The sequence below is a fragment of the Dinoponera quadriceps genome, unplaced genomic scaffold (genome assembly GCF_001313825.1).
Source record: "Dinoponera quadriceps isolate SergipeBrazil2010 unplaced genomic scaffold, ASM131382v1 scaffold1565, whole genome shotgun sequence".
In the NCBI taxonomy this organism is placed as follows: domain Eukaryota; kingdom Metazoa; phylum Arthropoda; class Insecta; order Hymenoptera; family Formicidae; genus Dinoponera; species Dinoponera quadriceps.
The window spans coordinates 805,666-819,527 of record NW_014556124.1 but is presented as its reverse complement, the minus strand read 5'-3'; the positions used below and the strand labels follow the sequence as shown (position 1 = coordinate 819,527).

General features: G+C 46.8%; 1 protein-coding gene across 1 annotated transcript; it reads right to left on the bottom strand.

Moving 5' to 3' along the window:
- Positions 1-903: 903 nt before the first annotated feature.
- On the bottom strand, positions 904-11,612 carry LOC106746816 (pancreatic triacylglycerol lipase-like). The gene is made up of 7 exons (XM_014623860.1): positions 10,384-11,612; positions 8,786-9,057; positions 7,751-8,021; positions 4,363-4,599; positions 3,807-4,040; positions 3,155-3,482; positions 904-3,059 (listed from the first exon to the last, which is right to left on the bottom strand). Exons 1-7 carry the CDS (start codon positions 10,529-10,531, stop codon positions 2,951-2,953), a joined length of 1,599 nt encoding a protein of 532 aa, XP_014479346.1. The 5' UTR covers positions 10,532-11,612; the 3' UTR covers positions 904-2,950.
- Positions 11,613-13,862: the final 2,250 nt, after the last annotated feature.

Genomic DNA, 13,862 nt, shown 5'->3' with positions numbered 1-13,862 from the left:
TATAGAAACTAAAATAGGCTAATGTTTGCTACCGCAACTAAATTTATTACCTTAGTAGAAATTGATCTTCATGTCCAGCCATAAGATAGTAAATTTATGTCTAAAGCTAGCTCCACACGATGTGTCAAATGTAGACGAACATTAGCAATTATATTGATCATATATCTTGTATTATATTCATTTATATTTATTTATATTGTATTCTACATATATTATATATCACCTATGTTATATTCATCCAACATACGTGATCAATACACTTGCCACATCGTGTGGAGTCGGCTTTAGACGTAAATTTACTATCTCGTGGCTAGGCAGCCGTGAGATTCAATTTCTACCATGGTAGAAATTTGTCATCCTGCAGGCTGATAAATTTATCTGCGGTAGTGAACGACATTAGCTGTATCTATTTTAGCTCCTGCGACTAATTCTTTCTCGGAGTGTACTCCCCCGGAGATAAAAATTACAATTACGGAGGTCCGATAACGAATTAAGAGTAAAACGAGTAGCCGATGCACGAGCAAGTCCGACGCGGTAGAGTGAAACTCGAAACGAATGCGGAAGTGAGCGCCCGTCTGCGTACACGTAATAGCGATATTTTCGGATAACCAGGCGTGCGGATAGATAACGATTTTTTTTGCTCGCAATACGCGCATTCGTAAGGTCGTTAACATCGCGTTTATATTTCCCGGCAGCCGCGCGATTATTTCGTGCCTTCGCGAAGTTCGAGTATATACGCGTATCAAGAGGCATATGAATAGAAAGTTTCGATCTTCCTTTCGGCCAAGATCGTCCTTGCATCATCTTGCTGAGATACTGCTTTCAGGATAACATCCACGTCGCTTTAACGGATCATAGACGGGTGAAAAGCGGATAATTAACTGCGAACATGACGTCGCGGAAAGTAGTCTGATACGGCTTTTATTTGTATGTACACCTTCGGAAGAACACGCTTAAGAATAAACTTAAGAATATATTACGTTACGCTTAAGAATACATTAAAATACGCTCTTATTGTAATTGAACGATTAATTGATGGGCTTATCGTGCGTATTATGCCATGAAGTATCTGTGTGCATATAAATAGACACTCGCTAGAAATTAAATAGTTCGCGTGAAGTTTAATGTACTTGATGTAAGATACGATCGTTGCTCGATCTCTAATTTATTTTTCATCGAATTGCGATGGTTCGTTACGTTTCCAACTTTAGTGCGCCTAAAAAGTGCGCCTCGCCGTTTTCCACTATACGTTTGGTTACACGCTGAGTTTCAAAACGGTTTGAACATTTCTTTCATGATGTTACGCTTCTTCGATGCTACAGGTGTGAGCTTATTTCCGTTCTCTCCACTTGAAGGTTTAATGTAGAATTTAAAATCTTCATACGGGGGGGGGGATTTATTTTTCGAAAACGAGTTCTCTCATCGGAGTATCGCTTTGCTTTCCGAGCTGCATCGTGAAGAAAGTGTTAAAATCGCTTTGAAACCCAGTGCACATGTACACCTGACAAATCGAAGCCTGAATTAGAAGATGACTCGCGGCTCTTCACGGCTCATTTGGGACGCGGCGATCGCGCGCGCTCGTTTGTTCGGCCCACTTCGCGTTCCGCGTTGCTCAACTTCAACGTAACAGCGCGGAATTACGAAATTAAAGAAGAGCGCCACAATGGCTCCGTTGTTACCACAACGGAATAATCGAGTGGTCGTATTTGCATTTGTGAGAAGCACGGCTAATCGTTTTTTAATGGTGCTCCCTGAAACGTTCGGCCTTTATTATCGTCTCTCTTTTATCGCCGTTCCTGCCGGATTGAGACCTCTGACATCAAGACAAGAAGATCACCATGGCGTTAAATGCCGTTATTTACGTCTCGACATGTCCTACATAGCTATGGGATAAACACGACAACGTTCAGGCGTTCAACGTTCAATTCCACAGCAACGTTACTGCTGTGGAATCGGCGACGATTTATCGACGCGACCGCGCGAGGATGACGAGAACATCGCACGAAAGCGTTTGACGGCGACGTCAGTGTGAGGAAAAGAATCATACAGGATAGAGTATAGTAGAGAAGGACAGAGAGAGACACCGTGAGCGCATAATGACAGTGAAAGGATCGTGACTTTGCCATTGGTCTCTGGAAGAAAACCGACGTTATTATGCGCAATTCGCGTTAGTTCATTCCTGACCGGCTGTTCACCTGCGACCGTCGCGAAGTGCACGAACTCGGATCAAGTCGGAAACGGCGTGAAATCTCTTCCCGCGATCAACCCGAGATTCACTCTCGTCTCACGCGAGAAATGCCCCACGGAGACTTCTCGAGCTCGAGTGCCGTACGATTTATACGACTATTTCAAAACGAGCAATTTAATATTTCGAGACATCCTGGTCTGATGAGAAATACGATCGATTGTTTTAGCCTCTCACTCTTATCTATATGGAAAAATAAATAATGAACATTAGGCCTTCGGAATGCCATTCGCGTGATAACGAATAAGACGATAATTATTTCGTGATAACGAGCGGACAGTCGACTTTTCGACCCGATATTGGAATTGGTAGTCGATTCGACGAGCCGGATCTTTCGTGACGCATACGGACTGAGAGATTTATCTTATGTCAACTTTCGCGAACGAACCCGAGTCAAAATTTCAGCTCTTTAATATGAAATTTCAGTTTGATATTAAGTCTATTCAATTCTACATTAAGTCTTCAAAGGTTTCCTACTGCGCTCCCTTTGACGCTACAAATGGAAAGTTATTTCCGTTTTCTTCATTTGAAGATTTGAAAATGTAGAGCTAAGCAGATCGAATACAGGACTAGAATTTCGACCCAGGAAGACGGAGAGATTATATTCGTCCGTAGCGTTGAAATCTTAACTCGTCAACATTACATCGATCTCGGGTCCTGACTATGGGGAAGACGATACGACGTAGAACGCGGATCGAAGGTCCTTCACGTGGAGACTATGTTGTTGTACTTCGTAACGCGGCAGTTATCCACGGTCAGGATTTTCGCTTTGTTCCTGAACAGCGTCTTCGATTCATCCGGACACAAGGTGACACTGCGGAAAAAACAGTGAAGAAAACGGGGACAATTAAAATTAGAAATTCGTGCGATGCTGATGATGATCGCGTATTTGCGGTCATTAAGAAGTACCTGTGATCGGTCTCCAGATTCTTGATGGTCAACGAGTCGATGTAGACTCGCGGTGTGTGGAACAGCCGCCACGTAAGCGGATTAAGGATCGAAGTCTGGTATTCCCAGATGATCTCCACTGACTGCGGCTTGCCCACGAAGTTTCCGGGAAACACCACGGTGTGCGTACTACCTGGCTCGTAGTACTCAGCTTCCGAGCTCAGCTGTGTCCCTTCGGTTTTCTTTCCGTTCGCGCCGATCACGTGCACCACGAACATCCCGACTTCGCCGCCGTGCGACACGCTCTCGTTGGTCTTCGAGATATTTATCGTTATCTTATAGTGGGCCTCTGCAAATATCGCGAAAACACAATTATCACGATTATTTCATGACCATTATTATATATATTTATATATTATACATGTTTTATTTATTTATTTCGTCTGTTGAGACGGACAGAGTAAATCCCTTTGGTACACAGGTATCGATATAAGAGTAGGTTATACATAAAAAAAGACAGAACATGAAGAAGTTATAGATATTGTAAATGAATGCAATTCGTTAGTTTTCCACCATTGCGAATCGCTTCGTTACGATTCTCAATTCTCCGATCCAACTCGAGCTAAAGCGACGAATCCGACGACTTTGATTACAAAAGAATTGTTATACTAACTGCAATACGGTTTGGATTCTCCGGTCATCAGGTACACGGACGCGTCGTAATTTCCGGGTTGAGCGTCCAGCCCTAACCTGGGGCAGTATTGGTGTTTGCAGTCGAAACAGCCTCCCTCTTGAAACTTCTCCCAAGAGCTGCACGGCATGGCTAAGAACGGGCACGGGCTGTTTATACTCTCGATAAAGTACTCGTAGCTGCGAACATGGTTGCAGCTGAGAAATTTCTTGATTCCTGCAGGAAGAAAACCGCGGCGTTCGCGCAATTAAACTCCGCTTTCCGATCAATGAATGATCGGTGACGATGATCCTCGGGTTTATAAGTCGATGATCGATTCGAAGATTGATTTTTCGGACCATTCGATTGAGTAACTATTAGATGTGTCATTGATCGATGCAAAGGATCGACGTTACATCTCGTTGATATCATATCAATGTATCGTCGATATCTAGCTATCTATGTGATATGCAGAAGACATCATATAGATGCCGGTCGATTATTACGATCTAATTGTTACCTAGTCCCTGAAACGTTCGAATATCGATTTGAAATTCACCTCGAAAGAAGCTGTCTTCTCTGGTGATGGAATTAATCACACCCTCATTACAGCCGGGTTGGTGGTTGCCGCCGTTCGGATAGAAATCGATATGTGCCACAGGTTGTACGATGCCGAGGCCACCCTCCATAAAAGAAACGCCGTCGGTATGAATGGCTGTCACGAACGTCGCGTCCGTTGGATCCAGCCGGACCAGCGGCGAGGTGTTGCTGAATTGCGGTTCCGCCGGATCAAGGCCTGCCGGTGAAAATGCAACGTGACGAATGTTAACGCAAGTGTAACGTCGTAACATCGCCGGTTACGCTATTCGCCGCACGAATTTGGAAAGGTTCGGCGAAGCGAGCGAGCGACGAGCGAATTCGACGCGTCGTCGGCGGAATAAATTCGTGACGAAGGGAACGGATTCCGCATTTAAATCGGGCTAACCGTTTTGCCATTCTACATCTCTCCATGCGGGTCTGATTTGTAACAAAGGCTCTTTCTGTGAAAAATCACAAGGAAGTGTTCGTAAATACCTCTATGGAATCTCTGCCTGTGTAATCAAAACGACCATCGCGCCGAAGTAATTTTACGAGAGAAACATTTCTTACGACATGGGAGAAAATATTCTCGCGGAGAGGACCTTGGAATTATTGTGGCTTACGTCTTTAGTAGAGTGTGAATAGTATCTGCACACGGGAAATGCCGAGAGAGATGCACTCGTTCCGCAGTAGTAATAGTTGCGCGTCGGACGTAACTATTCGCGTCGCGACAGGAATTTCGAATCGGCGGTCTTCGAACATCGCCGATCACACCATCGTTCATCGTCGAAGGCGATTCCGTCACCGTGAGACCGTGTTGTTTCGAAGGGTTCACCCGCTTCTCTCGACGAATCTCAATGCTCGACTTGTAAGAGATATACGCAGCTACGTAAGGATTACCAAATGCCGCGATCGTAACTCACACGGACTGCGGTTGTTACCGGCGTATTGCGTAAAGGCGGAAGTTATTTTTCGGTCTGCCGAGACAATAAATTAAAAGCTTGGTTCGCGAAAGAGGAAAGGCATCGTTACGGCAGTCCCGTGTCGCAGCACAATGCGCCTTTATCTCCCTCATTCTTTGTGAAATTGCCGCTTTTGTCCTCACCGAGAGAATGAAGCTCTCCGCCGAGACGAGTGTTGAGTTTTCGATCCACGACGCAACAACTGCTATTCGTTTTCGGCCGGTTTTAAGCAAATATCCTTCGCTCAATCGCCATGAGAAAATTAATCCAATTTCTTTTCGCGTATTCAGGTTTCCTTTTTTTCTATAAAAATGCGTTTATGTGCTACGATGAGATCCGACGAACAATTCGACAGCTCCCCGACGCTCTCCCACAACTTTGACGTATCCTGCCGTCCGGAGTAGGATCAACATTTCTTTGTCTTCCTCATCCTTATTCGGACGAGGTAGCTGTCTTCCTGCCACTTCTTGGCTCCGCGTGCGCTCTTATTCCGGTTGTTTACCGCGATCTCGTCTTCGGGCGTGTCTAGGAGCACGCTTCCCGCTGCCATCCTCGACGCGCAAACGAGATCCCGTCGATTACCCTGGCGAGTCGAGCCGGAACACCCCCGGTCCCGGCTAGGGGTTGTCCCGACCACGAGCAGCCACCGAGGCGGAGAGAGGGCGGCTATTCCGTGGCCAGCCCTCGCGGAATTCTGCGGGTCGTATTGTAGCCATGACGATTATATCCCCCCCCGTCCTCGTTCACGCACACACTTCGTACCCTCTTCTGCTATCCTGGTAGTTCCCGATGGGATCGATAGCTTACGTAACGCGGGCCCCGTCCGCCGCCAATCGGTTCGATTGCATCGATTGCGCCCGGAAATTTCGCGCGGAACTCTCGCGCTGCCGAGCGGTCGCGTAATCTCCCCGCGGGGAGACTCGGAAGGCCGATGGGGGGTTCATTCACGTAACGATTTTGTCGTGCCGAGGAAGGATCACCCGGTGGGCGGAGAGAGAACGTCGCGGAAAGGAGCGAACGATCGTTGCGCGTCGCGAACCGATTGTGTTTTTAATTTCCGCCACGACGGACCGTAAAAAACCTCGGCCGGCACGCGATCGAGCGAGAACGGGAGTTATATAAAATTCGCATCCGATGGCATAAATCACAGGTAAGCGCAACGAAAGTGCTCCTCGGCGATTTTCAAGCCGTTATGCACGAGGCAACGTCGTAACGGCGCGACGTTATCGTCCTTTTATTTGCCGGCCGTTTGTGTTCCCCTCGTTTACCGCGTCCGAAAAAGTTTCACCGATCCGACGCGAACTCGATGAGAGTTCGCGCAATGTGAATCCGGACGGAGAGTCGGAGAGCCACGGATACGTGAACGAGCGAACGTTTGTTTTGTTTCTTTTTCTTTTTTTTTTGTTTCTTTTTTCTCTCTCCGTACGATTCCGTACGGTCGCATTCACGCGCTCGACTTTTCCGCGCGAGTCTCTCCTGCGACGACTGCTATCCTGATCGTTTGCGATTCAATCGGCCATCTTCGTAATCCTCCGAGCTGTCTGCGACCGCTCGGAGGGGGACAAACGACGACTCACTCGACATTGATTATTTGACGGACGGAGGTGCGAGGGTGAGAAGGAGGGGAAGAAGAAACGAGATGATGTCGTACGCACGCACGGGCGGGGACACGCGCGATTGTGATGACGCCGCGCCGAGAACGCACGCTCGTCTACGCACACGCGTCTTCCGCGATTTGCATGTTCTCATTACGTCACGACCGGCGTTTTCCTTTTTCCTCATCTTACGGCACTCCCTGTCGCAATCGTTTCTTCAGCCTCGCATCGAGAGGCTCCTGACACCCTCCTCCTGTCGCAATTGCTTCTTCGACCTCGCCCAATGACTCTCCGGCGTATACAGAATCTTGGAGGATAATCTATCCAGCCATTTTTTTTTACGACAACTCACGACGATATCGCGTAATTTACGAATTTTATTTCGATCGTTTCATTACTGGCGACGTAGAAACATTAAAATCGAGAGGGGATCCCTGAGGACGGTTACGTGATCAAAGAACATGTGATACTTTTTCAAGAAGAGCCCAGTATTTTCAAATTCACGAAACTTGCAACAATATTAAGATTATTACGATTAACAACACAAATCAGCAATATAAGCCGAATATGTAAGTGTTGGCTCATTTAATTGATAATTGTAATCGTCTCAACCGATCTTTTCCGGCCCTTTTAATCGTACAATGTTGTTAACACATTGTTTGGTATACAGAATTGTCGCGAATCGTACATTTGAGAATTGCACAATGGATACCGACACCCGTTTGGCTCTTACCGCTGATTTTCGACGTTGTAATCTAAACAAGGAGTTTCGCGCCGACGTATCATCGCTGCGATTAGATAATAGTTTTACCTGTGATTCGGCCGAGGTTGTAATTATAATCCGTCCTCAAATAGTAGCCAACGTAACCGGCGGTGTGGCCACCCAGGCTGTGTCCGATGACGTGCATCTTCTCGGGCGCGATCCCGCCGACGTTGATCAGTTGAGACGCCAGGCGAGCCGTCATCGCGCCGACGAGTCGCGTGTTCGCCACCGCCTGCGTGTAGGGTGGTTCAGCCCCGTTCATCCAGTTAACGACCACAATGTTACAGTCCTCCCGTATCAGCAGCTCTTTGATCAACCTCTGTCGAGACGCGACGTCAGTAATGTTGTGTTTACTGTATTATCGCGCTGAGAATTCTTTCTCCCCGCGAGATACTCGCGGGAAAACGGTATTTGCGCGTCACACGTAAATCGCGTATGCGCGCAGAAAAGGAGATAATAATTTATCTTAGCGCGAGGAAGAAATTAATATGAGATCAATATTTTCTTTCGCGGCAAGAGAGCGGCTGAATTATTATTGCGTAGATCCAAATATATCGAGCTGCTCGAGTAATTAATAAATCACCGGCGCTTTCTACGTTTTCCGAAGCCTCGTGGGATTTTCACTCCTCGAAGAGGCACGTCCTTCGGATACATTCCCTGGTAGAAATGTACGCAGCTTTCCCATTCAGTTACTGTCTAGTTATTAATCTATTCTCAGTAGTTGTAACAATACGGCGTAGAAAATGGACAACTTGATAGAGTTTTGTTCAAGGGGTACTCTCAGGGCAAAACTGACCATTTCATGGGCAATAGGCTCGTTTATTAATCAATTGAATAGTTTTCTCTTTTATTTATTATCGTTCTGTTTTCGTTCAGTAAATAGATCCGGACTTTGCGCATTTTTTGTGTGCAACAACTAAGGAAAAACGTTATATCTTGATTGGGATCCCAAGTAGTTTTACTCCTCAGTTACTAGACGGAAGTCAACAAACTGTCCAGTAACTACTCAAAAACTGCATGAAATTTCTACCGGGGTTGTTTTTTGGAGGGAGGAGAAAGGGGGGGAATTCATTATGGCCTTACCGAGATCCAGGCCGTTTTGTCGCCGTTCTCGAGGAATCCGTGAATGATGAAGTACAAGGTTTTATCCTTCTTCAAAGGCGCTTTCTTAATCGTCTGGAAGTTGTCGATCTTCAGCTTGTGGTACTGTTCGTTCTCCCGCGTGTAGAGGAGATAACGGGGTTTGATGACGTCGGGGGGTATCGGAACCGCGGATACCGGCCGATTTGTTCCGGACCAGGGTGATCCTTTGTAAAAGCAGCCATACGGCGCGTAGCACTGCCACATGTTCCATTCTGATGAAAGAAAAATATGCGATCGTATTAAACGCGCCTGTGACTCCGTTAATGCGGCCGTACGTATCGGGCTGTCATATACGAGGCGATTTGGGTGTTCATCCGACGTGAAAACTCGATATGAGATCAAACCCGCGTTAACTAAAGCTATTAAAATCCGTATCACATTATAATTAGAATTACCTCTACAATCTACTGCCTTGTGGGTTATCTGTAAGGTGGAAAATCATGTAATTTTCCGCCTGTGGAATGATACATGACGTCGACTATACACAAAGACGAAAATATGTAATTGAATTAGAGAGCCGCGGACGAAGTTGTAAGTTTCTTCACGCTGATCGCGCGCGACGTGCGATCTTCATTCAATCAAAATCAAGGGGACTCAAAGTCAAGTCGGATAATCGCGAAATAGGATCAAATCGTAAACACATGCAAACGGATGATCCTAAGCGTTTTTATTTTTCTTATCTGTCGAGCCATTATAGCCGGCTATTGCATCGTTTGTATCGGATGGATATCTGTTATCGACATTTGAGTCGATGTTTGACCTGGAAGCCTTTCTAGAATCTTCTAATTCTAACGTATATTAAAGATATTGATGCTCTCGGATAATAAAAGTCTACTGTTTACAGAAGTCTCTGTTGTAATTCGATTTCAAGGCGTTTCTGTTCGACGTTCCGCAATAATAGAACTCATTTACATATTGCTTAAAGGAAGCGTTAATCCGGATTCGCGTTATTGCGACTTTCACACACCTATTGTAGATTCGGACTTAACGATTCACCGATAATTTGAGGCGCACAATTTCGGCAGCAATTAGAGCGAGCGCATTTTTTACGTTCTCGATCTAAGCGTATCTATTTATCAGAGCTCGCCGTTTCTCATTATATCAATTGACGTCTCGAGCGACGACGAGCTTCGAACCATTACGAATTACTCGTGAGAGGTTATCAGCGCGTTCACGATATTTCTGTACGCGACTCTATCAGTTTCTCGAACGCTACGTTAATGTTTCGTCTTCGTATTGGATCAGCGATTAGCGCAGTATGCGATCGCCGGCACGTGACACCGATTGACCCCTATTTCCTTTATTCTACGTCGAAGCGATTTTCTCCCGATAGTATTTAATTTACGGCATTGAAACCTTATTAGAAGCACCCGATGTAACTTTATTTAAGTCGGTGGCGATTTTACGCGACGCACGAAAATATAATTTTGTCAGTTTCACGCTTTGCATTACAGTTGCTTCGTGAGAAGCGTCGTGACGCGCCCTAAAAATCATTTCGACGGTGGAGGGTTGATTTTTGTTAAATACCGAATACTTACTGTCATCCATGTCGAACCTATTCTCTTTCTCTTCCGGCGACAGTGTCGTCGTGCTGATGTTCTCGATTGCAGTGGTATTCGCAGTGGCGTTCAAGGTAACCATTATGTTGGCCATTCGCGCCAATAGTAACATCTCGTTGACAACCATGTTTGCAGGTTCTCGATTCCTCGATAATCACCAAAATCACTGTTTCTGCTGACTCGTACAATTTCCACGGGTATTTCACACCCTTTTACAGTACGTTACTCTAATCGCACTATCTAGCCAAGGACGTCTATATGTGCGAAAAGTCTCAAGTAAAATCACGTTATCACAGTTATCAACGTAGTAAATCGATGTCTCGCTCTTTCTCTTTCGCATTCAATCATCAAATATTATAATTACGGAGACGACAGCCGGGGAATCTCGGAACTCTCTTCTGCCTCGTCTCTTCACCTCACCACAACTTCACGAGAACTACCTAGCTGGTCATAAAGACCGAGGATTTTGAACTCTCTTGGAGTATTGTTAGGGCTGGTGGAAGGTGGGGCGTACCTTCTTTCGAGTGTTCGCAGAAAAATAGTCCCGACTGTTTCGGCTCCCAGAGGATCTCGTAGTCGCTCTTTGTATCTCAAATGTCCGTCCGGTCGACCGGGCGATTCATCACTGCTGGCTACTGTGTCAGTCGCGTGATATCAATGATAATAATGAAAAATCGATTGACGCAAAGTAAAGCGATAGCCAATGCCTCGTGTCGGCTGCAGCCTCGATATTCAGCGAATGTTTCCAGAATAAACGAACTTTTATATCGCGCTGCACATTAATAAACAGCTGTATATCGCCAACCCATTAATTAATCCCCGACTCTCTTCAGAAGTCTCGTTGGGTTTAACCAAATTTCACTTGAGATACTCTCTAATTTTAGGTGAAACCTCAAAACCACCCTCTCTTTCACTCACTCTCTCTCTCTCTCTCTTTTGTTCGCAAGTTCGAGTTTGGATATATGCAATTTCGAACTCGAGATAATTTTTCTATTTCCCAGAATCTCGTGGACGATTTTCTTCCTTTCGCGATTACCGATCGCTAAGATCGTGAATATTTCTCCAGCCGGTTAACCTGCCCGGTTACGACGGAAGGAATCGATAGATTGTCACAAAGACGACCGTCAAGCGTCCTCGATGATCCGGAGTCTACTGATCGAGGGAGCACTAATCACTTAAATTTGAGTTGACTGGCACCGTACTCTTCATCTGGTCGTCGCACGCGTTTATGCCCCACTCCGGGAGGAGCTCGATGGGAGAGCGCTCTCCTTCTCCGGTTTCGAGATAAGAAGAAGAATAACAAGAAGAATAATAAAAAGAAGCAGGGTCACCATGTCAATTTCGTGAGAGCCCTTCTCTCCTCCCTCCGCCGAGGACGCACATCCTCTTCGGGTTTTCTGAAACGTCTGCGATTACATGCACGATACTCGCGAAGTTTCGCGGATCATTTATCCGCTCTGCGCCAGTCAGACACGGTATCCGAGAAATCCCTCCGTCATCCGGTCGTGGCTCGCTCTTTCATTTGAGAGGATTTCGTCGAAGATACATAACCCTTCGACTCTGCGAAATAGCAGGTGGCTCGAGTGGCGAACCGTTGAATATGGTATCCCTGGAATTCGCGGGGAAACGTCGGAGCGCCTCAAAAGGGCCGCTCTTTTTGTGGCAGCCGCCTCTTCGTGGAAGCATGTCAGGCTTCTCAGGCGATGCGAGACGATAAATCCGCCGGTGGTCTGGCGGCTCGCGGCTAATTAAACCAGATCAAAGCCACTTAACCGCCTGTTAAAGTCGTCCTCGTTTTCCCCTCCGCGAAGTAGCGCGACGACGAGTTTTCTGTATCGCCGAAGCGCCTTTGCGATCGCAAAAGAGGCCGTTATGAGAGAGTTTCTACGGTAAGAACCGACAGGTAGCTTCGGCACGGAGGTCGATCTTTGTTCGCTGAAGGTAGACACTGCACCGAAGACGTGTATGCGCGAAATCATTCATCATCGCGCGAATTTGTATACATTCCCGAGCCGAAATTTTAGTTCTGCATTAAGCCTTCGAGTAAAGAAAATGGACATAATTTCCCATTTGTATCATCAAAGGAGCACTAATGATATTCCTCTGATTCTATAAAGGGAATTTAGACGTCCGGAGAGGGGGGGGGGGGGGGGGAATTGTAAATTCTACGTTAAGTTTCCGGAGAAACGGAAATGACTTCGTGAACGTGCATCTATTGGACACATTGCGACTTAACGGAGGGTTAAGCAGCGTGGGAAATCTCAAAGGAGCGGAACGCATTATTCTTTGATGAAGCCGTGCTGTCACTCTCGCGTTCTTAGGCGACCGAACGAGACGTGTCTGTGCGAGTCCCGCGATGGCGACGTTATTGTCGACGGGGCTCGTTGAGGATCCACGAGGAAGCGAGACACGTGGTGGTGGCGGGGACAGGTTTCGCACGCACGGGGGTCCGGCGACAAAAGGGCTTTTTTTTCCGGTGTGGCAATCGAACCGATCGATATACGGGTGGGTCGGCGGTGACGCCGGCACAGAATTGGCGCGCCGCCCCTACAACAGAGTGTCATCGACCGGAGCCGGTTGCGTAAACGGAAACCCCACGGTATCCCAGCATCCCCCTTCGCGAGTTCACCCCCGTGGCGGTTAAATTGCCTCCTGCCCGCTCGTGTATTCCTAATACTTCGCACCCCTGAGACGTCTCTCGTGTTTGCTCAGTGGATGTTGCAAAATCACCCTAGCGGAGGCGCGCCAACCGAACGAACGGGCGAGCCCCGACGAGCGAAACGCACTCGCGGGACTCCTGGTTGTTCCTGCGGGCTTGGTACCGGAATCGTACGAGTGTTGCATCGTGATTACCACGAAAAGTATGAATGACAGCCGAACGCGCCGCGTCAGGGGGTTGCTACCCTCCGACGTACGGGATTCCGCCCCGATCCTCGAGCGCGCATCGCGCGTCCGCACCTGCGACCCTCCCGCTCGCGGCTATCTCGAAGATTAAGATAACCTTCATGTTCTTCACATCAAATATGAAAATAAATGTTATATACACACACAAAAATGGTCTTCGACGATATATATTTGTGCGTACGTGGAGACCAATTTATTACATTCGTAATGTCAAATTTGTCTAATTAACATTAACGCTTCAACCGTCGCGACAGAGGCTCGTTGGGTTATAATTGGCTGACAGAATGAGCCGTTTTTTAATCGATTAATTTATTCAATAATATCACACAGATCGTTTGCATCGTTGAATGAAGGAGGAACGAAAATTGCGCGGTCGAGGAGGAGAAGAGATCAATGTGTGCGAGTGCTTGAGTTACAATCAGACTGACCTTATCGATCGCACTTTGGTATAAAGTTGATCGGTTAAATACTATTATTACATCGATCCCTTTCGTGCTGGAAGGGAGCGACGACAGTGGTGGGGACGGAGAAAAAGAGGGATCGAACTCGCAAAC